The sequence below is a fragment of the Podarcis raffonei genome, chromosome 8 (assembly GCF_027172205.1).
Source record: "Podarcis raffonei isolate rPodRaf1 chromosome 8, rPodRaf1.pri, whole genome shotgun sequence".
Taxonomy (NCBI): domain Eukaryota; kingdom Metazoa; phylum Chordata; class Lepidosauria; order Squamata; family Lacertidae; genus Podarcis; species Podarcis raffonei.
The window spans coordinates 53060054-53086284 of NC_070609.1; the positions used below are offsets into that span (position 1 = coordinate 53060054).

The following is a 26231-nucleotide window of genomic DNA, read 5'->3' on the forward strand; positions in this document are numbered from 1 at the left end:
TTGAAGATAATTGAAACCACTGGATAGCAATCTGCTTTATAGCACTGACAAATAACAGTTTCCTAAGGCTTATCATTTAAAGTTTAGTAAAAGGGAGGGACGCATATTTACTCCATATGCTGCTCAAATTTGGAACGCATGACCTTCCTGAGGAACTCTGCATGCTGTTAAGTATAGTTACAGATTGGGGATGTGGTGGGGCCACGTATAAAAGCTTCAGTCCCATATGATATTAAGCTATCCAACGCATGCTTACAATATGTAACACATTCCATTGATGTAGTGCTTCCAGTTTGAGTGCAAAAGTGGAGGACCTCCCCCCCGAATTTCAGTTCTAAAAACAAGTAGGTGGGCAGGCTCAAAGGCAGGCCTTTAATAGCTCATGTCGCCTTGCTACATCTTACGCTTAGCAAATAATACCAGCGTGCTTAAGAGAGGTTTAACAGTTAGCCGTGGGATATAATTGGATGCAGGAGGTATGGTTTTCATCTAGCTTTAAAAGGATACAAATTTTGCTTTTGGCATCTCAAGAGTTGTACCTTTGATTTCTCTTAGTTTTGATAAACATGGGGAAGCCAGAACAAAAGACAGAGAGGGCACATGGGGGTGATGTAACATACAAGAGCAGAAAACACTTCCAGCAATGAATAGGGTTGCAGAGGGTTGGCGTGGGGTGGGGGTGGGGTGGCGTTGGGGGGGTTCGGGGAAGGACTTGGCATACAAAGAAAGAAAAGGTGGCTTTGATGGAAGAGAGAAGTTCAAGACTTTACAAAATTGGTCGCACATCTTCAAGAGCCGTATCTACTTTATAGGGAGGCTTTTTTTCATTTTAAGAGATCCAGACGGGAGACTGAAAATAGAGACGCACTTCATTTGTTTGAAATGCTTTCCTTTATTTCAGTACAGTATACTGACAATCTTCTTATTTGAAAGAACAAACGTATACATGCGGAGGAAGTTAATAGCTTTGAGATGTCACAGAATAACTTACTCACCTGTAAGCTATTATCTAAAGCAGCCTTGTAAAATAGCCCCCAAAAGTTATTAGCTTGTGTTTTGTTTGGTTCTTTCCTCATCACCTACTTTTTACTCGTGGAGGGGCTGGTAGAAGGTGGATGGAATGCTCTTTTCCACCTAGGCTAGTTCCTCTTAGGAGTAAAAAGCAGGAGAGTGAATCAGTGCTCCCTGCTTCCTCCAGCAGCCTGCCTGGTGTCTATTCCAAGTGAACAGCAAGGTGGTTAACCTCCTGCGCACCCAGCACAGAACTGTAGTGGACTGGCAGTAGAAGGATAAAGCCACAGCTGCCTACTCACTCAATTTTGATGTTGTATATTTAGTATGGGGCTTCGTCTCCTGCACGCCCAGCTGGCAGCAAAGGCAGGGATTGTGCCACTTCTCCTCCCCAAGCTCACCATATATCCACACTAGGCACCCTGGAGATTTGCCAGCAGTTTGTTTAGCATAGAAACACAACAAGTTGGTGACGAAGGAAAATAATACTCCTTTCTGTAGCCAGCCTCTTGGTTCTTATGCTGGATGCTTAGGAATGATCTTGAGCTACTGTACAGCAGGAGGTTCATAGAAGAGAGACTGAGTCATCCTTCTCTGCTGTGGAAGTCCACTCATTTCATGGGAGGAAATGGAAGTCCACTCATTTCATGGGAGGAAATGGAAGTCCACTCATTTCATGGGAGGAAATTGCTAGTAGGCTACGGCAACCAGGAGAGTAGTTAAAACCCAAGGCTGTTCTCAAATGTGTAGCAGAAACAAAGAAAAATCTGTTCACAATGAGAATGAGCATCAAAGCCAATTGTAACAGTGGAGAAAACAGGTTAAAGACCAGTTAAGTTGCGGAGAGGGTGCTGCATCCCACATAAATGGCTGAGTTTCAGTGTGTGTGTATTTGTGTGTGTGTATGAAAAATATTGTTATTATATGAACCACTTACAAATTTTCTTAGTATTGAGGAGTGTATAAATGTATTAAATAATAATAATAATAATAATAATAATAATAATAATAATAATAGCTGAAAGTATGTAAACAGCTTACCTAACCCAAGCTTATTTTTTACCATTCCACTGAGAGGCAAAGGTCCCCAAATTTTTGCTTTAGAAGAAGAGAAGGAAGTCTGACCTTTTAATTTTATCTTCTTGCTTATGTGCATGTTGCTTAAGTAAGAGGTTCTCCTCGTGTAAGCGAAAGTACCGGTCTTCCAGCTCCTCTCGGCTGATTCGCGAAATCCCATGTCGAGCCTTGACATTTAGGACCACTGATGGCTCTGCAACAGAGAGAATGTCCAAGGGAATATATATATATATATATATATATATATATATATATATATATGCGTGTGTGTGTGTGTGTGTGTATATATATATATATATATATATATATATATATATATATATATATGATTACGCATACCAGAAACTTGCTGAATATGGGTCCTACCACCATTTTCTCAGTTGCTGTTGGAACAAAAATTGCTTCATGTTTTCTGTGGAGTCCTGGGTGATAGGAAGATGACTAGAGTGTAACTGACAAAAGACAGTCATTAAAAGATTTGGGGCATGAGGTCATCAGTATAGTGACAACACACAGCTCTATTCCTCTGAGGAGGAGTCAAGAATGACTGTGCATGACCTGAATGCAGTAATGGACTAGATGAGGGTCAATAAACTTGATGAATCCTTTTAAATTGGAGGTGCTGTGGGCAAGGGACGCAGGCAGTTTCCCTGTTCCGGATGGGGCTGGGCTCTCTCTGAAGGAAGAAGTTATGTAGCACGGTGATGCTCCTTGATCTATCACTGGCACTAGGGGATCAGGTCACCTCAGCGGCAAGGGGCACCTATGATCATCTTTGGCTGGTATGCCAGCTACAACTGTTCTTGGACAGGGATGACTTGGCCACAATGAACCATGCATGCATTGGTAACCACAGAGACAAGACTATTGTAATGTACTCTATGTGGGGATGCATTTAAGGCTGGTCCTGAAACTGGAGCAAGACCTGTTCACTGTGCCATAGCCTTCTGAAGTCCATCACATGGCAATGCATCAACAGGCCTATTCTGTGATAGCACCTATTCTACAGAACAGTCTCTATTACAAGTTTTGATTGTGGTGAATGCCCTTAATAACAAATGAACACAAAATGGTATAAAATGATTTCTCCTTATAGTATATTTGCACTAGACTGTCGCTATAATATTTAGCAAGGTTCTAAAGGTAGGGACTGAAGGACATCAGCCAAAATTAGTGAGAGAGTCTGCCAGTTCCCTGGTCCACTTCACTTGCCTTGCTGACCTGTTGCTGGCTGCTCTTTATCCAGTGGGGGAGGAAAAGGTGCTCTGCACGTGTTCAGGGGAACTTCTTTTGAATGCAGGGAGCCATTCCTAATTCAGTCACCAGTGTGGAGCAAATCCAGGCAGACCTGGTGTGGGTGGTGGTTGGCAACTAGAACTCCAGGGAGTGGAAAGAGCCCAGATAGTTGCTATTACTACTGCTGCTGCTGCTGCTGTGAATACATGTGTTCCAGACTCTATTGCCAGGCTTCCACAACCTGAAGATGTTCTGTATTACAACTAGCAGCCCCAGGCACGGAAGCCTAGGTATGATCTCCAGGAGTGCTCACTCCAGACCCTCTTTTCAGCTTCCTTGACCCTCTGGATAATTTTTTCCTTTCAAAGGAGCCAGCTGATTAAAACATGTAAGAAGTGGAACAAACCTTGTAGCCCTATGAGATTTAGACCTATGTCTCTCACTGGTAGATCCTCTGATGTTTCGTCAGCTGCAGCAGACATGACTGAGCTGTGGATGACAAAACCCAAAGAAAGATTCTCTCTGTAACATAAATTTGCACAAGCACCGGACACTGTAAATTACCTGAGATTAAATGAGAGTGAAAAGTAATGACAGATTCTGGCAGAACTCTTTTACTTCATCTTCACCACACAGAAACCACAACACCAGGGGCATCATAAAGTTCTATTTTAAAAGTTGTTTGGCAATTTGCAAACAGGGAGAGGGCATTTTCAACTTTACTGCCCTATCTCTTTTGCAGTAAGCTCACCTGGCAATTTTTAAAGTGCCAGGCAAACACTTTACACCGTATTCCATTGCTTTAATTAAACTGCTGTTTATTCACATTTATTCACATTGCTTGCTTTAGGCTTCACACCCACATAAGTTTATCTGAAACATTTATATACTACCTGGAGCCTTTTTAGGTTTTTGTACTGCCAATGTTAGCACAGTAAAAATACAATAATAAAACAAGAGACACAAAGCTTTAAAACAACTAAAAGCACAGTTTAAATACCTGAGTGAGATATTTTAGCTGCATGCTATGTTTGTGTGACAACCAGGAGAGTTTAAAAAAATGCAGCACGGGGTCAGGATATATATCTTGGAACATGTCAGATAATAAGAAAAATGCTGTAGCTGAGTAGCAGAGCATTTGCCTTGTATGTAGAAGGTCCTAAATTCAATCCCTTGAATCTCCAGATATTTATTTTATTTATTAATTGCATTTATATCCCACCTTTCTCTCCAAAGACTTCAAGGTGGCGTACATGGTTCCCCACCTCCTCATTTAATTCCCATGACAACCCTGTGAGGCAAGTTAGGCCGAGAGATTGTGACCAGCCCAAGGTCACCCCGTGAGCTTCATGGCTGAGCATGGATTTGATCCCTGGTCTCCCAGGTCCTAGTCTTACACTCTTACCACTGCCACATTGATAATAAGAGAACCTTGCCTGAAACCCTCTGGAACTGCTGCCAGTCAGTGTAGATAATATTGAGCTAGATGGACCAATGTGTCTATATTCCTATGAAAGTTCTGAACACTCACTTGTGCCTGTTTTTTTTGGAAAAAAGGTTTTGTTCTCCTGATGGTTTTTGCTCTAATTATGAACTATATGGTGGTAGTGGTCTGTATGTTTATTTTTACTGATGCCTGTTCACTAGAGAAACCTCTCACTCCCCCACTATTTCACTTTAAGAAACATGCCAGAGTTTGCTCATTTCCTCCTCCCTCCTCACATTTTTTCCTTTTTTATCATCTATTTCATTTTGCTGAACAAAAGTTATATACTGCTTAGCTGCAAGAAACACCTAAGCGCTTTACAGAGCTAGACAAAACTTTAAACCGTCTTGTTTTAAATGATTATACGCAAGTCATTCTTCTGGGAGTCTTTTTTTTTTTTGCTGAAGAGTAGGGTAAAAGAAGCTAAATAAATAAAAGTTTGCTTTCAGTTCTTTTATTCTCATTCCTTACAGTGTTGCATTTTAATCGTATACTACCTTGGGAGGATGCCCCTTCTTTAAAAGCATTGTAACATTGTTACATTAAATAGTAACAATGAGCAACAAATACATCCTTCCCTTTTACTGGTAACATTTTATTTTCTTAACTTACAATATACAACATTAGAATGGCTTGACGGTGGAGATGTGGAGGGTAACAAACAATCCAACATCTTTTCAAATGAGTTAAATAAGAAGCCATTTACACCCACTAATTTATTTCGATTTTAAGATGTGCAGTATCTAATTATAATATCAAAAGCAAAAACATCATTAAAATGCAAGCCAATTCCTTTAAAAATAAAATATAAGAGGTACCAGTTATCAAATCACTCTATGCAAAAACAAACACCATATCAAATCCCAGCCTAAATATGCATACATTTACATACATTGCAGTTTAAATTTGCATAAAAATCTCCCCTTGCCACCTCAGAGCCAAACCCCCTACAAAACCACCCATTTCCTAGACATATTTCACCTCCCCTCCCCTCCCCCGGAGGCCCCAATCCAGCAACTCACAGCTGCCCAGTCCTCCTCCTCCTCCGGTCCGCCTCCGCCCTCTCCGCATCCCTCGTTAGCAACCGCCTCCGTTGCTATCCCTCCAGAGTCACTTCCGTTCTCGTTCAAGGGAAGGCGGGGAAAGAAAGAAAAGGGGCGGGCTTCTGCACGGACGCCTTTTCCCGCCGCACCCCCCGCAGAGCCTGCCGGGAGTCGTAGTTCTAAGGAGGAGAATTCCCTTGCGAACCTGAAGCGACAGAGAACTACTGAAGGCGTGCACTTCCTAAATATTCCCCTTCCCCGCTCAGTTTACCGCTAGCGGAAGTTTCCTCGTGCATTGTGGGAGTTGTGGTTCCTCCTGCCAAGCCCAGCCGGCTATTGCTATTTTTTTTGTCCGGAAGGAAGGAGGCTTTTCTTCGCAAGGGCGGGCCTTTTGCATGCGAGGCAAAGTGCGCAGCCCGGGCCGGAGCGCGGCATGAAGCGGAGAGGAGCAGGGGAAAGAGAGAAGGATGTCAAGGTAATTCACAGCTAGCTCTGTGCAGGTGGAAATACTTAACATTGGACAATTGCATCCCCTCTTTTCTCACGGCCAAGCGCTGTTTATCTGCTCATTGCATTTGCACTTGTACATTTATGCCCCACACTTTTCCTCCAAGGAGATCGAGGCAGCGCACATTGTACTCTTCTTCCCCCACCCCACCCCTTTTATCCTCACAACAACCCTGTGAGGTAGGTTAGGCTCAAAGTGGCCCGAGGTGGCCCTACTTGCTATTGAATACAGGCCATTAGATCGTTTATTTTTCATGATTTAAAGCCTTTAAACATTGATAACAGTTGGATCTTCTTTTGCGAGAATGGACACTTAATCTTCACTTATAGCCCAAGGATGTCTTCTGGTTTTAAACAGAACATCACCCACTTAATTAAAGAGCAGTGTCTGTCTTGGCAGTCCTGAATTATGCTGGTGCTTTAGGTTGCTTCAGATTTATGAAGAGGCTAAATATAAAACTGGATGTAAACTTGTGTGTCTATGTGTTTGTGTGCTGTAAATAAGGCCAGGGTGCATCTTGCCCAGGTTTAAACACCTGTGGATACAAGGTCTATCTGGAAGTTCTGAGGATGTAAGGTACTTAAAATAAATGTATATATTACGTGTTTCCCTCACATTTTATTGAATTGTGTCTTGCAAGGATAATGTTTCTTAGACTAATGCATGACAATCTACATTAGAGTTAGTATTGCAGTGCAGTATAAGAGCATGAGCCCTGCTGGATAATCTAGTCTAGCATCTCCTATGTTAGCCAACCAGATGCCTCTGGGAAGTCTGCAAGCAAGACAGGATGGCAAAAGCCTTCTCCTGCTATTGGTTTTCCTGCTGGAAAAGTCATTGAAATAAAACATGAACACAGAGTCCAAAGAGAAAAGCCCTGATAACACCTTATTGAGCAAACTGAACAAAAACATGGTGTAAACTGAGGAAAAAGAAACAGAAATATTTTATCTTTCTTAGTTCAGACTCTGTGCAGGACAGGGAGACATACAACTACATTAACACAGGAAAGCTGCCTTGGAACTACACAGCCAATCAGAGTTGGCTCCGCAAGAATCATGCCGCTCTGGTTGCTAGGCAACACCATCCCCCATCCCCCTCTTGGACTTGCTGACCACAGAATTAACCCTTAAGGCACACATGGAATGATCTCTGTTGCTACCCTTCCAACAGTCCCCTCAAATTGAATTCAGTGTGGCATGTTTCCTCCACATCTGGAGCCTATAGCTATCACTGCTCGTGTCATCCATATTGTTAGACACCTCCACAAATTTGCTTAATGCCTATTAAAGGCCTCTAAGAAAGTGGCATAATCATGTCTCATGGCAAAGAACTGAATATATTAATTATGCATTGTGTGAAGAAGTAAGTTTGTATTGTTCAACCTGTTTAATTCTATTTTCCATTCCTTAAAGCAGGCTGAATCTTCTTTCAGCCTGAGGGCCATATTGGACACCCTTCCTGGGACCACATTGGATGGCCTCAAATTTTAGTACTATGAGAGAGGGAGGCAAAACTTCTCCATATCCACTTTCGCCACACCATGTGTAATGTTATGCACCTCTGTCATGTTTCCCCCCTTAGTCACCTTTTCCTTAACTAAAAAGCCCCCACAGAAAAGCCATGGGTATTCTACCAAAAAGGGTCTTCCTCTTTCCCTCTTTGGTTCATGTCAGGGCACTCAGAGCAAAGTCTCCAACGAGGATCTTAATTACCGGTATATATTATAATTAATTATACTCGCCTTGCGGCTGCTTCTGACCGCATTCACACTTTACATGTAAAGTGCTGTGATACCACTATATAAACAGTCATTGTCCCCCTCCCACAAGAATTCTGGGAGTGGTAGTTTGTTAAGGGCACTGAGAATTGTTAGGTAAAGGTAAAGGTACCCCTGCCCGTACAGGCCAGTCTTGACAGACTCTAGGGTTGTGCGCTCATCTCACTCTAGAGGCTGGGAGCCAGCACTGTCCGCAGACGTGGCCAGCATGACGAAGCTGCTCTAGCGAACCGGCACCAGAGCAGCACACGGAAACGCCATTTACCTTCACGCTATAAAGCGGTACCTATTTATCTACTTGCACTTAAGGGTGCTTTTGAACTGCTAGGTGGGCAGGAGCTGGGACCAAACGACGGGAGCTCACCCCGCCGCGGGGATTCAAACCACCAACCATGCGATCAGCAAGTCCTAGGCGCTGAGGTTTTACCCACAGCGCCACCCGCGTCCCATTGAGAATTGTTAGGAGACCCCTATTTCTTTTTCAGAACTACAGTTCCCAGACTGTTTTAACCATCAGTCCCTCTTCCCAGGGAACTCTCGGAACTGTTGCTTAGTGAGGGGGGAAAATGTCTCCTAACAGTTCTCAGCGCCCATTACAAACTACAGCTCCCAGAATTCTTTGTGGGAAGCCATGACTGTTTAAAGTGGTATCCTAGTGTATTGTGCAAATGCGGCCTTCGTGTTCCTATTTCCTTTTTTTTTTAAAAAAAATAAAATAATTCCAGAAGTTTTGAAGTAAGGGAAAATGTGCATTGTTTGTAGTTCGGCAGCTTTTCCTCCATTGTGCTACCATTACACATGCCTCTCTACTTCTTCAAAGAATCAATTCTCTTTGAATTTTGCTCAGTTTCATTGTCTCTTTTTATCAGCTCCTCATCCCACCGCTTTTATTTAAGGTGATAAAGTTACTTTACTGCAACTGCGATTGTCACCTCTGCCCTCAGCTAATCAAATAGTTTAGCTGGAGGGAAGCATTTATCTCCCACTTCCATTATTATTATTTTTGTAGCGGTAAAGAGAATATATATATATATATATATATATATATATATATATATATATAATGTCAGGAGAAGGCTGTAACGGTGAAACGAGGTATTGATCTGCTGTATTTGGCAATTTCTTTCTACCTCACCATCGATATCATGTCAGCCTCTGACTGTACTGTGGTTGACCTCACAAATAGCTCTTTATGTTCCCATTGGATTCAAATGATATACTATGCTGAAAACTAAATCAATGAATGATTATAAAGTTTTGAGTATTATTTCATGACCCTGAGGCAACCGGTGCTTCATGAGCTGAATGCTTGAAATGATACCTCGTGTGGTAAAGTAGTTACTGCTGTTTGTGGGGGACGCTGACCCGGTTCTCATGAAGGTGGTTTAGCACGCATGTGAGCATCACCTCACTTGGTAGGGATATGCCTTTAACCCAAAGTACTTTGGGGAATCCATTTCTTAAGTTTCTACCATATATGTGTATGGTAGTTGTGCTACTGTTGTGACCTACCTTTGATCAGGCTGTATTGGGTCCCTACCCACCCATTGAAGACCGATGCCTTAAAATGTTCCTTTCTATAATCCCTGCACATAGAAAAACACCACGGAGTTGGTTAGGATAGGGAAGTGTCATTCGTAACTCTGATGTTGTGCCGGATGCTGAGTCCTTGGAGGACAAACCACTAGATGCTCTGTAGCTCAAGGATCTTGCAGTACAGGGAACCAAGGCTAAAACTCTTGGAGCTGTCAGAAGAGGAGGTGGAGCTACCCCTCAGATTTTGGGAAGTGCTATTGCCGAGGGTCTAGATTAAAGAGTGATAGTGTAGCTTGTGTCTACGGACCTAAGTTGTCAGTTTGACATTAGTATATTGGAATTGTGGGTACTTGGGGATTGAGATTGCTATTAGCATATAGGAAAGGCAGATACTTAGAGAATGAGTTCACAATTAGCATGGGTCCTTGGAGAATCAGTTTGGTATATAGGAAGGATGGGTATTTGGGGATTGGGGTTGCTATCAGCCCACAGGGTAGTATGTAGTATCAGAAATTGAAGAACAGCATTGATGCAGGAAAAATATTCATGTATTTATAAGTATCTTTGCCAACATTTGCCTTCCTACTATCTTCCCTCCTTCATCACACATAATCAGGGTTGATGGGCTATTTATTTGAAGTCTCATAAAGGTCTAGCATTTTGTTTGTTGGCTAGAATTTAGTGTTGGGCATACATTGGACTGATACGAAGGATGGAAGGCAGTGATGTTTATATAATAAACAATATACTTTTCTCCCCTCTCGCAAGTATTTTATATGTTAATGCAGGCAAAGGTAGATGAGTTCACATCACTTAAATGTGAACCACAAGCATGCAGATCCTTGCTTGCAAATAGTTTTAAAATAAGGTTATGCAAAGCAATGGTGTTTTGTGTTTGATCATCTGCTAGGAATCATCATTCTTTCCAAACTCTGCTTTGGAGGGGGAAAGTAGTTAAATTCAGCTTGTTGATGCAATCTCTAATTGAAATTATTAGGATTTTTTTTAAAAAAACAACACAGTGCAAAACATTGCTTTGGTTCTATAATAAATAAGGCCATCCTCTAATCTTAACACATTCACTCACCATGTCTGGGCTCCAACAATATATGTAATATATGTATTGGCCAGGTTTATGGAAAAAGAGGTTCTTTTTTACTTTTTAACACCCTCGTGCTAAAAGCCTTGCATGAAAATATGAACTAAATGCAAGGAAGTAGTTCTTGCATAAGAGGTTTCACATGCAGAAACAGGTGAATTGCAATGGGAGTCTGTGGTTCTCCAGATGTTGGTGGATTCCAGCTCCCACCAGCCCCAGCCAGCTGTTGGGATTCACAGTTCAAGAACATCTGGGGGCCATAGATTCCCCAGCCCTGCTCTAAGACTTATAGCAGTCTGGTGTAGTTGTTAGAGCGTTGGCCCAATATTGTGAAGATCCAAGTTCAAATCTCCATTCAGCAATGAATTTTCACTGGGTGACTTTGAGTCAGTCACTCTGGCATACCATCTCAGCCTAAACCTGTTGGGAGGATAAAATGGAGTGGGGAAACCGTGTATGCCACTCTGAGCTCCTTGTGGGATATAAATATCAATCAGTCAATCTATAATGAAATGGTGTGGACACCTGGGTAGGTCATTAGCAGTTGAACTTCTGTTACACCGCTAAGTTTGCCCCTGACTGCTGCAGGCCAGAGTTCAGGTTGATCTCCCTCTCCTCTCTTTGTAAAGAAATGACACCTTAATGGGATTTTTAAAAGAAGTGTGCAATTTACTGTGTAGCATTCTTGGAATATTTTACTGGCCAATTGACCAGAATGCTTGAGATAGATTCTTAATGCACAATTGCTGACCAGATGTGTGGCTTGTTTCATGCATGGATTGTGGCATCAGTGACAAACTCCTCATATAGTTTTCAGGCCCATTAATGACTGGGCTACAATCCTGTTTATCAGAGCGCACGTCGTATTGAACACAGTGGTGCTTACTTCTGAGTAGGCACACATAGGTTAACACAGTTTACTTCTAATAAGGAACAGCAAGAGGGAAACAACTGAATTCTCCACATTGCATTTTACGTTTGTTTGGCTGGTCTTTGCCTGTGACGAAATGAGGTCCTCATAATCAGAGTTGCTTGCTGAAAATGTAGATTTATTATTATTATTTTGCTGAGAGCAAAGCAAAAACATTGTGTTTTCTAAAACAAATCAGTTTTTGGAAAGCAAGTTTTCTGTTTCTTCAAACAAAGAAGAGGCTAAAGGTGGAGGGAAAAGCTGCCCGTAGACTCTGTTTAACCGTATACTTTGCATGCATTTGTAATCTGAAATAGGAAAGGAAGGGAAAAAAGCCCACCCTGAGCATAGCCCCACTTGAGCTAGACAGCTTGAATGGCATCCTGTCAGTTGGGCTGTTCATGAATTGGCAGTGGTCTCATTTAGGACCTTCAGATATGTGTCTGCCTGGACAGAATGAGAGCACTTTGCATGTTCTTCCAAAGACAACCACTCCTTGCTGTTTCGCCGCAGGCAACGGAGCATGACAGTTGCCCTTCATTGCTGTCTTCTCTGAGCTTAACCTTTGACCCTCCGCTTAGTCGCCGCGCAACGGTTGGAGCAGGCCGAGATGTTCGTGAATTGACGGGCATCGGCCTGCAACGTGCTTGTCATTATTTGACTGTCAAGAGTAGCTTGCCATTGGGTTCCATCAAGGTTTGAAACCTATGTGCAGCAGCCCATATTACTTAACTTCCAGGGCTGTCAATGGGATGACCAAATGTGCATAGAAAAATAGGCATGTTGAATACATCTCGAGTCATATCATTGGAATATTCCTTTTCTTCTTTATGCATTCCTGGTGCACGTACTTGCTAAATGTATTCGGATGGCTTTCTTGGGGCCATGAGGTTGAATCTGTTGCCAGAGTAGGGCTTTTTTTTAAAGAAAAAGGAAAGGAAAGAAATCTCTGTGTGTATTGGGGGAAAGCAGTGAACTGTTTTCTCTTGTGGTCTTAAGTTTCAAACAGCACACGATTGAGATTTGAGCAGCTCTGCCAGTTAAATTCTCAGCTTCACTTACATATCCTATCAGCTTTCTGGCTGTCGGTATAAGTAGCTAGATACTAGACCAGTGGTGCCTGAGCTTAGCTGTCAAAGTGGAATGTTCATTTTGAAGGACTCAGTAATGTGATCTAAGAAGGGGGGGGGGAGGAGAAAGAACGCATGTAGGGTCAAGCTTGTGTGATTCTTAAGTCTCTGTGAATACTTTAAAATGGCAGAAGTAGTACTTGCTTCAAGTTTTGGTATCTTTATTGATTCCCTTTCCCTCCCTTTCTCTTTGTAGGACTCCCCAGTTTTAGAAGCGGAATAAATTGTAGTCAATTAATTTTAAAGTGGTACAGGCAGCTTTTGAAAAGAAGCCCAAGAGTAGATAACGGTGCTTAGCAGGGACTGAAAGTTCAAGGCCTTGATGACAAGCCCAGGATAGGCAGGGGAAAAGCAAGGGTTCCTTCAAGTCACCTGGTCCCATGGGTGTAGACAGGATTTGTGTTAAGGGGGGTTGGAGTTATGTTAGGGGGTCAGAACCGACCTATCTTTTATGCAATTGGTTAGTTGGTTTAGTATTTTGATTTATTTACTTGTGGTTAGCTGTTTCCCCTGCCCACCCCCCCCCCCCCCGGCTATGCCCATGCCTGGTTTGAAACTGCATATTAAAATTTTTTAAAACCCTGCTAATGGCACACATCACATCGGTGAAAATGCCTGTTCTGAGATGGCATCTACTGTGATGCATGGACATACCGTGTAAAACCAAGGAGGTGGGTAAATGTACTCAGCTGCAAATGCATTCAGATTGAACTAATTAAAAATAACCTGATTGGTTGAGGTTTATTTCTATTTGTATTCCACACTGGTTGGGATGGTGTACGTGTTTAGTAGCACCCCCGCCCCCCACAAACAAAACAAAACTTTGAGATAGGTTAGGCAGAAGAGAGAGAGATCAACTGCCTCAGGGTCAAATAGTCAGCTTCATTGCTAAGCTTGTACAGTGGTACGTCCGGTTACGAACTTAATTTGTTCCGGAGGTCCATTCTTAAGCCGAAACCATTCTTAACAAGAGGTGCACTTTTGCTAATGGGGCCTCTGGCGCACAACTTCCGCTCGCATCCCGGGGCAAAGTTTGCAACTAGGGGCATCTACTTCTGAGTTAGCGTAGCTCGTTACCTGAAGCATTCGTAAGGAGGACGGTATGTAACCCAAGGTTCCACCGTATTTGAACCTAGGCCTTCCTCCGCTCCCTGCTCAAGCCCACCGCTCTTCCCACTGCCACATACAAGGTATGAGGAAGTTGTGACCCTGTAGATGTGGCCCTCCAAAGGTTGATGTAGTCCATTGGCATCAGCCACTATGGCCAGTGGTATACCGCTTGGATACTCCCAAGCTGTGAAACAGTTTATTGAGAATATCCTTCTAGTTGTTACTGGCAAAACATTATTCTGTTTAACTTGTTGTGCAACTTAGTACAAATCTGTAGTAGGGAAAAAGTTACATACTAACTGCAGCAGCCTAACATATATTGTATGGTATTGTTGGTCCTACAAAAATATTTACCAGGCCAACCATGAGTTGTAAATTTGTTTTGCTCTTTTTTTGAGCTTGAGTTTTATTTATGTTATTTAACAAAATGTATGCACAGATTGCTTGATAGAAGACCTCTAAGTGGTTTACAAAAGAGCCAGATTTTATGGTCTGGTGTAGAATTGGATCAGAGGCCTAGATTTGCGGACTGGCCTTGTCTACCCCCCCCCCAATTGTGACTAATTCCCCAAAGTGATCAATAATAGAAGCATCATCAATAACAATTTATATAAAACCAATTTCAAATAAAATACAGGCAACTCCCCATTTGCATGCGTTCGGTACACGCATGGCCAGTGGCATGTGCGGTGCCTTGGAATGCAACCCTCGTATAAATAGGGAGTTGCCTATACAGATAACATTATGTAGGTTCTGAGAACTATGTCATTATACTGGTGGTGGAATCAAACTACGGAGTTACAGTTTCTCATTTTCGGTAACTGAGGAAAAATAGTCACCATGGTTGCCCAGAGTAATCACACAGATCTTCTGGTCCCCAGAGGCAAGAATAAGCAAAATATAAGTGTGAGTGGGTGTCAGAGGAAGGGTGTGGCCAGAGGGTGCAGGATGCAGTCTTCTTGCTTAAGCTAAGCAGGTTCAGATCTATTTAGTGTTTGGATGGGAGACTCCCAGGGAATACTATGTATAAGGAAAAAAGGTGAAATATAATTATCCTAAGTTAAATAAATGAAAAAAGCACCATTAGTCAAATAATAATGGAAGATTTCCATTGGTGGTACACTGTCAGATTCTGAAATAGCGAGTTTTTTTGTTTTTTTAAAACTGTATGTTGTGTGTGTTTTATCCAAACAGCAAAACTGTGCTACACACTATTGATTGTTACTAGAGTCCGCTGTCACCCTCTAGGTTATGACATGTCTCAAGTAAGGACACTCCAGAGATTGTTTGCCCATTCATCAGGCATCTCCCATTCTTCCATTTGCTCCCCTCTTCAAGAAGTAATCAGCAGTGTCCGCCCCTTTATGAGAGGTCAAAGACACATAATACTATGTTGTGCCTCTAGCACCAAACCAAAGGTGATATCTTGAGGGAAGCGGTCTGTTGTCAACTGCACTGTCATTGCACTACAAATGTTGGCATGTTAGAAAGGTCGAGACCTTTGTAGTGCTGATTTCCGAGGGCACAAATCTTTGCCTCTCCATCAGCTTTAATGCGCTTACAGTAAATTGTCTGTATTGGGTAAAATGGAAACTAAGACACCTCAAGGGTACTTGTTTTTAGTTTGGCTTCTTTGCAGCTGCAGATATAAAATGATATAATTGTTCTCTTTGATAGAAGGAGAATGACTGTGATAGAGTAGCTCAAGGCAGGTGATACTGTCATCCCCTCGACCCTTTAGTATCAGTGTTTATTTGTGTGTGTTTTATAGGCGGAGATATTTCTGCTTGCTATAGAAACATTTGACATATCTATGATTCTACGATCTGGCTACAGCTAAAAAAAAAAACTCATGGGATAGAAGCAAGACCACTATAGTCCATTCATTGGTAACATTGAGGCTGGATTACTGCAATGCACTCGGTGTAGGACTGCCCTTGAGCCTGGTTCAGAACCTCCATCTGATGGCAAAATCCTGCAGCCAGATTGCTGATTGGGGTATCTGGATGACACATGGCACCATTGTTAAGGTATTTGCATGGCCTGCCCATCTGCTATCAAGCCAGGTTCCATATTTTTGTATTAATTTACAAAGCCCCGAACAGCTTAGGTCCAGGGTACTTCAGGGACTACCTGAACCCTTATATCCCAGCTTGATAGCAAATTCATCCTTGTGAGCATGGATCCTGATGTGGCCTTGTAGAACCCCACAATGGGCCAGTGAGAACTGAGCATGCTCAGTAAACACGGAATACCACCTGACTCTTGGAGTGGGGAAACTGGGAAGCTGGGGCAGGCAGAGTGGACTAGAACATCGTGAAAGATAGCATGGCTGGCTGGAACCCTAAACCTGATCACTCCATAGTGCAGCACTTCATTGTTGGTCTTGTGAGTCCATTATAATGTTTTATCTCAGCCTTTCTCGCTGCTATTGGAATGGTGTGATCAGATCAGTCACTGTCTGTCTGTCTGTGTTGCCATCCAGTGCTACTGCCCTTCTTTCAAAATGGAGTTGGACAAATCTCATATGGGGTGGTCCACATTAATTTACTTTCACTTAGGCCATAAGCAAAGTTTTCACAACAACTCAGCAGTGCAGGAGTCACTTCATACTATGGAGAAACCGTTGATGTCTTAACAGTGATGCAGAGTAACTTGGGCGTCTCCTCCTATTGAACTCCCTGAAAGCCCACCTACATGTTTGGAAATCTGGTAGAGAGATTCAGGACAGACAAAAGGAGGTACACACAGCACATAGTTATATATATTGCTAATATCAGAGATGGTGTTGGCTTTGATTAAGGCCCCATCGGCACATTAAAGAACTATGATACCACTTTAACAGTCATGGCTTCCTCCCACAAGAATCATGGGAACTGTAGTGTATTAAGGGTGCTGAGAGTTGTTAGGAGAACCCTGAACCCCTCACAAAATTGCAACTCCCAGAATGATTTAACAGTCAATCCCTCTTCCCAGCCAGCCTGAAGTGTGACCATTCTTGTTCAGAGTTCCCTCTTCTGTGTCAGCATGTAATTTCATAGCCTACGCAGCCTCTGTCCATTTGGAAACATAGCTACATAGGAAGAGCTCTGCTTCATCAGATAAATGGTCGATTCCCATCCAGATGAATTCCCATCCACATCAACTTCTTCTTTCTCATGGCAACCAACCAGCTGCATCCAAGAAGACCACATGCAGGGCATTATAGGAATAGCCCCTTCCTGCAAGTGTGTTGTAGTTGCAGGCATTCAGTGGTACATGAAACTGGACCCCTGTGGGCTTGAACATGATTTGGGCTTGGCCCCTGATATGTCTTTCCCTTCAGATATTCTGAGCTCTGTGAATACCACTGCTTGGAATTTCATTTTTCTTTCAGATGACTTGCAGTTGACTTTGGGAAATCATTTCACTCTACAGCTCCCTGCTGCCTATTGCTGCCAATGATAATAATAGTAGGTTGTATCCAATGCTAATCCTACTCAGACCAACTGAAATTAATGGACTTGGCTAATTTAGCTTCATTGTTTCAGTGGGTCTGCTCTGAGTATAGCTTAGCTGGACACAACTTCCCCAAGCGGTGCAGATTAAATGTTCAAGGTTGTGATCCTGTGCACAATTGTCCAGGAGTAATTCCTGCAGCAATAGTGACATTAACCTTGGAGTAAATGTGCGTGGGATTGAATCACACTTGAGGTGTTTTGAAGGGAGAAAATGTATATGCCACTTAAAATAAAACAAAATCAGAATGCCACATCAGTTTCTGTTTTGAGGAAGGCATCGACTGCTATTTCCCCTGCTTTGGGTCGCACAATGTCTGGAAATGTTAACAAGAAACCTTTTGGAACGTTTGCTGACAGCTGTTGTGGCTTTCTGCCACGGAGCTTGCAAACAGCATATATCACATCTGTAGCTACCGACAATGGAAAGGTCCAGGACATAGGACACGCTGCTAGTTGTAACCTGAAGCAAATATAGTTTAGTTGATGTGGCACAGTTCCATTAATGTAGCAATGCAACAAATTGCAATGATTCCTTTTGTAATTGCAAAGCATTATATGGAATTTGTAAGTGCGGCGTATCGTCTGGTTTGATGGTTTGTTTGTCTCTGTCCTCCCAACAAATGAAGTGAGTAAAACATATAGGCTGGAATTTAATGGGCTGAAACTCAACAGGGGAGCTAATGTATATCGGTGAGGAAAAATTGCAGATTAGCTTTTCTTAAATATATAAAGACTATGATGACAAAGTAGATATATTGTTACAGTTGTCGCCTGGGCTCTTTATTATCACTCAATATGCCTCTTGTAATTTTCACATTTGCAACTATAGTTGAGTAATAGACAGAATTACTTCATCCCCTATTTGCTTTGCTTCAGAGGCTACGAAAACATTAATGCTAATATTATCATACACTTCATATGCGAGTTTATAATGCAGGGAATGGTAACATTTTATGTAATGTTTAAATTTCCATGGAATGGGATAAATAGAACTGGCACTCGTCTTGTAATGAATTCAGTTTAGCAAGCAGCTGGAGAATGGAAAAGAAGTCTGTTCCAGACCAAGGAAGCATACTGTCCCCATAGTGGTATTGCTGTATATGAATAAATGAAACACATCCAGAATCGCATAGTCAAACAGGCTATCTCCCCTCCATTTTTCTTAGTTGGAAAACAAAGAAGTCTGAGCATCCATTTTATAAACTTAATAAAGCAGGTGTGTTGTAATAACTGTAAGTGGCTATCAAGACGTTGTGTGATTAATGTGCTTCTGAAGGTTGAAAGATACATAGACATTAGATCTGCTAAACGTGTCAGAATAATGGTTAGCGAATTTTCACATTTTACCTCCCATGTGGTACAAATCGAGGGATGGTTTTTCAAGAGGCAAATAACCCAGTCCAGAAATTTATATGCACCGAGTTGTGAATGCAAAGGCATTTTAAACCATTATTTGGCTCTGGAGATTTTATGTAGCGTGAGATCAGGAGTGGCCTTTGGCCTCTCTTGCTTCCCTCTACCTCTGCTAGTGAGCTTGTCAGAAGCATCTGGTATGTGCAAAATAGGATGCTAAAACAGGGTCCCAGGATATGGTTTGAAGGCACATGAAGCTGCTACCTAGAGGAAGCTAAGCAGGTTCTGGGTGTGGTCAGTGCCTGGATGAGAGAAACCACATGTTTGCTGCCTTGGGGCCCATATAAGCACAAATATTGCTAAACTAGCATACCCTCCAAGTGCCACTAACAGGATGACCACGATTTTCCTACAGCCGCCATGCATTCTACCTTGCTCCCAGGGTGCCCCAATATTTCACTGCCAGTGGATAGGGGCCATGGAATCAGCTGCCGGAGTGGTAGCAGCATTAGGAAGGAGGCGCAAGGGCTCCTTCCCAAAGGCTAGTTAGCATAGCCAAGCATTTGCCAACCTGCTCCCCCCCAAGATATTCTGGGCTGATGTGTGTTGTAATATAGAACATCTGGAGGAAGCCAGCTTGGCGAAGGTGCCAGAGCCCATATAGTAATTTTGAACACCTGGGCATCCCTCACATTGCCTCCCCCCAGTCTTCCTCATATATGTTAGGCTAGGGCACCGTTCAAAGGAGGTAGGCTATGTTGCCGTAGAAATGTAATGGATTAATGAAAGTGGATGTGTTTCCGTGCGACTCTGCTTCCCTAGGATTGCTCTTCCCTGAGATGTGGCTCAAAGGCGAAAAGTACAAATGGAGAAACGTTGCTCGACAGCACAAAGTCCCATTTTGGTGTGTGGTTTTTATCTTCTACCTCTCAGGCATTGTCTTAAGGCACTTTTTTTTAAAGTGTACAGTAGCAGTGTGTAAATGGCAAAGTGAGCAAATAAGATGCAGTTGGTATGTTTTTTTCCTCCAGTGCAACATTTCTGATGCCTTTTAGTGTTACTTACGGTTAGTCTACCGGTTGTCCCCCTCTCCCTCCTCCCTGATTTCTGCTTACTGTAGCAAAATTACATCAAATGCAAGATAACAAAATACTGTCAGGCTGGGATTGTTTTATATGGACAGCATTAGACAGGAGCAGAAAGATCTGGTGCACTAATAGGCAAACTCACATGAGCGACCTAGTCCATTGACAGATTTTTCCTTTGTTCTCTCACTCGACCCACTTTCTGCCAGTGATTTGTGACATATTTTGCAAGAGATCAAATAAGCCCTTGACACCTGATTGCAATGTAGTGCTTGTTTACAGTTGCAAGGGTTCCCTCCCCTCCAAAAAAAAAAAAAAAGGACCCTTAGACAAGATGGAAGGTTTTAACTTGAAGTAATTAAATTTGCATTGGGACTGTGACAGGCATTTCCTTACATATGCCTCCAGCTGAGCAACTTTTACCATAATGGGCCTCCAAGGCACCAAAAGAAAGGCAGGCTGCTGGTGAGATAGTTACCTTTCCACTATTGTTATCGGCTCATTTGAATATTGTCAAATCCCTCTGTCACCATGTGCCGCCTATGAACATCCAAGGGATGGGGCTGGCTACTTTTGCATACAGAACAGTGAATGTTCCTTATTTGCATTTGGTAGAACGCAGGTTATCTTCATTGCAGTGAAATACAGTGGTACCTCGGGTTACATACGCTTCAGGTTACATACGCTTCAGGTTACAGACTCCACTAACCCAGAAATAGTGCTTCAGGTTAAGAACTTTGCTTCAGGATGAGAACAGAAATTGTGCTCCGGTGGTGCGGAGGCAGCGGGACGCCCCATTAGCTAAAGTGGTGCTTCAGGTTAAGAACAGTTTCAGGTTAAGAACGGACCTCCAGAACGAATTAAGTACTTAACCCGAGGTACCACTGTAGCTTAGTCTTAAGCAGCATTTGCATGCTTCAGGTATAGAGGCTGCATTATATGTCAGATGGGGAACATCTGGACTGGAACTTTCTGTCTAGCCCTTAAGACTCTCTTCATGTGACGCCCCACACTCTTTGCCTCTGGCCCAAGCGCACCAGTGGAATGTGGCTCCTGGAAGGTTTCCCGTGAGTACATGTGGCTCCCAGGCTGAAAAAGGGTAGCTGCTGCTGCAGCAACTGGAAGCTCTTGTGGTAATGATCCTGCAATGGCTATTTTCACAGGCAGCACTAAGGCTAAGCTATGAAGTAGTGGTAGTTCATCCCTAGTTTGGGCCCCCCCAGGCATTTTTATGTCCCCCTCCCCCACAAAAGCCCGACCAACTTGGGTGGCAAAAAGGAAAAAATGCAGTGGACATGGCTCCAGGGTGGGAGGAGACAGTTGTCCGTTGCAACTTGAGGCAAAGACTCAAGTAGGGAAAGAAAATCACAAAGAATCTGGGATGCTGGTCTAAGGGACCAGGATATAGGCTGGCATAACAGAGGAAGTGGATCGAAGCAAAGAACCAAATCTCTTAGTTCCATGTGTCCAAAAGGAGCAGGGAAGAACCCTGCTGTTCTTATTGATTTAATTTGGACTGCTTTTAATATGAATTGCAGATTCTGCATAATTAATAATTACTTAACAACAACAGCAACAGGGACAGTCCTGTTTAGGGAAGTTTTTAATGTCTGATGTTTTATTCTATTTCTAATATTTTGTTGAAAGATGCCCAGAGTGGCTGGGGGAACCCAGCCAGATGGGCGGGGTATAAATAAATTATCATCATCATCATCATCATCATCATCATCATCATCATCCAGTGTGATGTAGTGGTTAAGAGCAGCAGTCTCGTAATCTGGTGAACTGGGTTCGATTCCTCGCTCCTCCATATGCAGCTACTGGGTGACCTTGGGCTAGTCACACTTCTCTGAAGTCTCTCAGCCCCACTCACCTCACAGAGTGTTTGTTGTGGGGGCGGAAGGGAAAGGAGAATGTTAGCCGCTTTGAGACGCCTTAGGGTAGTGATAAAGCGGGATATCAAATCCAAACTCCTCCTCATCTATATTGCCTTTCTGCCAATGCATTCAGGTGTTTAGCAGTTTAAAGTAATGGCCTACATCGGGGTGGGGAATCGGGGATCCTCCAGATGTTGTTGGACTCCAACTCCCAGCAGCCCCAGCCAGCATGGCCAATGGATGGGGGTGTTGGGAGTTGGAGTCCAGCACCATTTGAAGTGCCATATGTTCCCCTATCTCTGGGTTACATCTTAATAGATGTGATACCAAAGGAGAAAGGGTTAGGAAAGGAGCAGGCAGTTAAGCCACTGCAGGGGATAGTTCTGGGAGTGGAGAGAGCCAAATGGATGGTCCCAGGCAGGCCAGTGGAAGTTGTTTTGCTGCCTCATTGGTGGATTCCATTCTGGGTGAAGAGGAGGCAGCTTGTCCAAGCTGGGCTGATGGAGAGGGTCTCACTTCTCCCTCTGCTGCAGCCTGGTGAAATTGAAGCCTGTGACTTCAAAGGGCTGGGCTGGCTGGGGGGATGAGGCAAAAAAGCATGGGTGGTATCCAACTTGAGCAAGGATTTCCACGTGTAATGGAACTCCCATGTCCCTCAATCTGTTCTGGGGTTTTTGTCAACCCTAGCCTGGAGCAGATGTGGTAACCAGGGTGCACACAGTGGGGAGAATAGTGCATACATCCATGCACTGACAGTTCATGGTAGTTGGATATTGCCCCTTATTAGCCATCCCTAAGACCATTAGCATTAGAATAGTTCTTTGTATCACAGTGATGATGTCTGTGTGCTACATATTCAGAATTGTTTGTACTTGGGTATAGTTCAGCATGCTACAAATGACGGTGCCATTAAATTTCAGCGTGGATTATAGTCCCATATTTCTTTTTGATACCTCTTCTTTTTCTTTGCTGGGAAATGAAGCATCACACTCAACAGTGTCCAGGAAAGATCATTTAAAACAGTTAAACAGGAAACAAACATTATATGCATCTTTCCTGACCTGTTGTTATTGCCTGCCTTGTGTACAACATAGGTTAGGAGAAGTAATTATTTTCAGTCCACTGACTACGCGCAAGATCAATAGCTTCTGAAAGGACTATAATGATGGGCTGACCCAACCGGCTCTTGCATTATTCCTTGTTTATACTCCTCTCATCTCTCTCACCTTTGGGCTACAACAAAATGTAATTTATGTTTAGTATTGCTACATATGAGATGAAGGGTCAGTGTTTAATGAGGGGCAACCGTGATTGGTATGCAGGTGTAGGACATCTTTCATTGGTGGAAGACAGTCAATAAAGTGCTACCATGAAAGATGTATCAGTTGAAAAACATAGAAGATGGTGAGAGCGGACAACAAATTCAAGTTCTTCATTAATAACGCCTGCTGTCCTGCTCCAATTACCTGGAAACCAAATTCCTGATGGAAACAGGAATAGCTTGAACGGTCCAGTCTTGTAAATCTTAGTGGTTCCCAGTGTTGGGATGTGTGTTTGGTGATCTCTTCCCATTGCTGAGGTCAAGAATATATGAAGGGAAGGAAGAGATCCTGAATGGTCTAATGATCAGAGGGTTGGATTAAGACCTTGTAATTTCTCTGTCCTCTCTTCAGTTGCTGCTTTGGTATCTGACCCCTTCCTGTTTTGGACCATGTAACTGCTTTTGGCCCCGCAAAAGTGGCACCCAGCTCTCCCACCTTACTGGATTGTGACTGCCTGGAGTCTTACATTTCCTGAGTCCTGACGTTTTACCCTTCACATTTCAGTTATTTTGAACTTGGGTTTGTGTACCTGGGAACAAAAGGTGAAAATTGCCCCCCATTTCAAGTCTGAAAGAAGCTCTGAGCCGCTGAGTTCTGTACTGTTGCTGTTGCAAACCCATTGCAATTGTAGAATTTGAAAATAGTTGCCAGTATAGCATCACCAAACAACAACTTGAGGCATAACCCTCCAGGAATATCTCCTGAGCAAACCTAATTTGAACAAATGTGGCTTGCACAAGAGTGCACATGTGAAAATCCCCTCTGTTCTTCTGAAACATGTACAAAAGCTGTCCTTGGTGAATTATGCCCTTAATATTACATAAGAAACGTCCTGTTGCCTTGTTAAGCAAAACATGGTTCTGGTGAACTTTTGCTGCCTGTTTGGAATTCCTGCAGAATTGTGGTAGCTGATTTGCTTTTAGATCCTCAGCAAAACAAACTACCAAGATGTTGAACATTGAGGGTAATGCAATCATTGGACTTGGTAAATATGTGCACAGAAATGACATGGGCTCCTTCTTTGTGGACAACACACAATAGTACCTCTTGGGAGCAATGTCTTTTTTAAAAAAAATCACCAAGGCATATTTAATAGTTTTCCCATAGTCTAGAGTTGTGTGTTTCAGCGAGTGAGACTGGCCCTTGTGCGCGGTATTTAATGAATTATTGAACTTTGGAGAACTTTTGAGAATCCAAGGCTCTGTGTGACTGAGCAGGAGACATGAAAAATGTTCTTTATCTTCCAGTGTATCTAAGAGACAGAAATAGATGCTTGATCAGACAATACGAGCCCTGAGTGAAGGATGGTATTAGCATTAAATATTTACATGTGTAGGGAGCATCCTGACAGGAGAAAAGAGACGGTGTGCTTATTGTCAAGTTGAATAGAGCCAACTGCACTGCTGGCTGCTTCTGTACGCCTTTCTTTTCCTTGAATAACCAGGGAACTATATTTGTAAGAAATGAGAAAATGCCTCTTAAAAGGAATCCTTTGGTGTTAGGAACACTTGAAGATTGGGGATAAGTTAATAATCACTTGAAACTGTGGTGTAAAATGCTGGGAGCTCTCATTGGCGATACACACCCAGAGGCATGGATTCAGAAGGAGCCTTCAGATTTTTAGGGGTATAGTCTATTTGTTTCCTGCATGAGGAAATGAATAGCGGCCCTTTTCAGCAAACATATGTATGTCAGTCTTGAGCTGGAAGGAGAATGCAAGATGGATAATAACTTCAGAAAGAGATTTCCTTGTTTTCAACAGACTTTCGGTGGAGGAAATGAATTTAGGTTTTAATTCTTTGTTGAAATGTCATTTTGAAATCATTATCGTTACTCTTTTTTTAAGTTTAATACTCTCCTTATGAGACTCCCATAAGAGAGCAAACGGCTAGGTGAATATGAGATAAATAAATTAAGTTGTAAGCTTATTGAGGTATGGATCGGTCACTTTCTTGCTGTTGTTGTTCAAAAAGTAGGAAGTGCTGGGTATCCATGTTGTTGCAGAGTTACGACCATAGTGTCCTCTTAAGCCTAAACTAGCCCTCTTGCTACTTTCACTGTGGCGATGCTCAGCCCTTGGGAATTTCATGCCCACAAGGATATACGGTGAAGCAGAATTTGCTGTGCAAAATAGGGCCATCGTATAACTGGAGGGTTCAGACATAGCACTATGTGTCTCAGGCTTGCATGCTCCCCGCCCCCCTCTGCTCCTCCAACATTATGAACATGTCCTTCTAAAGGAGATTGGTAGCTTCTAGTTTAGATTAATGACAGTTAATCTATTGAAGTGTAGTCATAGCTATGGGTTGCTAAAATAAAACAAACTCCTTAAAGTATGAATTGAAGTTGACTTGTTTCAGCAAACCATAGTTAACATTAATAACAGTTTATTGGATTCAGAGGCCATGCAGAAGTATAGTTAATCTAAAGTGGAAAGTTTCAGTCTCTTCACAGTTGTGCTGGAATGAGGATGGGGAGGGGACAACACACAAGCCTGAAACTCACCTAGACACATAATTGTAATGCTAAACTATGGTTTAGCATTATGTCTGAGCCAGCCCACTGAGCCTCCCTGTCAGTGGGAGCGAGGTATGAGTGAGGTTGGTGCAATTTATGGTTGATGGCCTTCATCTTCATCAGAAAATTCAGCTTCTTTCTATGTCTGTAATGGAGATTTTCTTCCATGGTGAAAGCAGAGTGAGTACCATTCTGACTAATGCGAATACTGCAAATGTCACTTACCTGAATTGTGGTAGCAGCGCAATAGTCTTAGTATTTGCTACCCTGGTACATTACCACTTTCTCATATAGCATTGCAAAATACATTTTCTGCTGTTTTTCTTCTTATGCACACACAATTCCCTCCTCTGACATCTGTCCCCAGGCATTTGCAAGTTAATCTTCCTGCCAGAGGTCAGTCCAATTCTAAATTCTTTCTCCTGATATAGGTCATTCTTGGTTATGGAAACTTTGGTGGAAATTAACATATTGGAAGTGTAGCATAATGGCCTATTTTAAAAATAGTAAATCTGGAGAACATAAATTGTGGCAGTTTATTGTATAAACATGTCACACAATTATGATTTATAGAAAAATAAATTCTAAAAAAACAGGATAGGTAAATTAGATTTATTTATTTAAGGCATAAAGTTTGTTACACTGTGATAA

At 42.6% G+C, this 26231-nt stretch overlaps 2 protein-coding genes across 12 annotated transcripts in view; one reads left to right on the forward strand and one right to left on the reverse strand.

Annotated features, from left to right (window-relative positions):
• RPGRIP1L (RPGRIP1 like) overlaps positions 1 to 5952 on the reverse strand; it is an 80297-nt gene extending 74345 nt beyond the window's left edge. For both annotated transcript variants that reach the window (XM_053400098.1, XM_053400097.1), the window contains exons 1-3: positions 5833 to 5952; positions 3731 to 3813; positions 2137 to 2281 (exon numbers count right to left, since the gene is read on the reverse strand). In XM_053400098.1, the coding sequence (XP_053256073.1) occupies positions 2137 to 2281; positions 3731 to 3806 (221 nt within the window). In that variant the 5' untranslated portion in view covers positions 3807 to 3813; positions 5833 to 5952. The remainder of the gene's footprint in view (positions 1 to 2136; positions 2282 to 3730; positions 3814 to 5832) is intronic.
• Positions 5953 to 6172: 220 nt separating this feature from the next.
• Positions 6173 to 26231, forward strand: part of FTO (FTO alpha-ketoglutarate dependent dioxygenase) — a 246328-nt gene continuing 226269 nt past the window's right edge. For 4 of the 10 annotated variants that reach the window (XM_053400104.1, XM_053400106.1, XM_053400109.1 and 1 more), the window contains exon 1: positions 6174 to 6328. In XM_053400104.1, coding sequence (XP_053256079.1) covers positions 6287 to 6328 — 42 coding nt within the window. In that variant the 5' untranslated portion in view covers positions 6174 to 6286. Of the gene's footprint in view, positions 6329 to 26231 lie in introns of all 10 variants that reach the window. The other 6 variants (XM_053400100.1, XM_053400108.1, XM_053400102.1 and 3 more) reach the window with 4 other exon arrangements.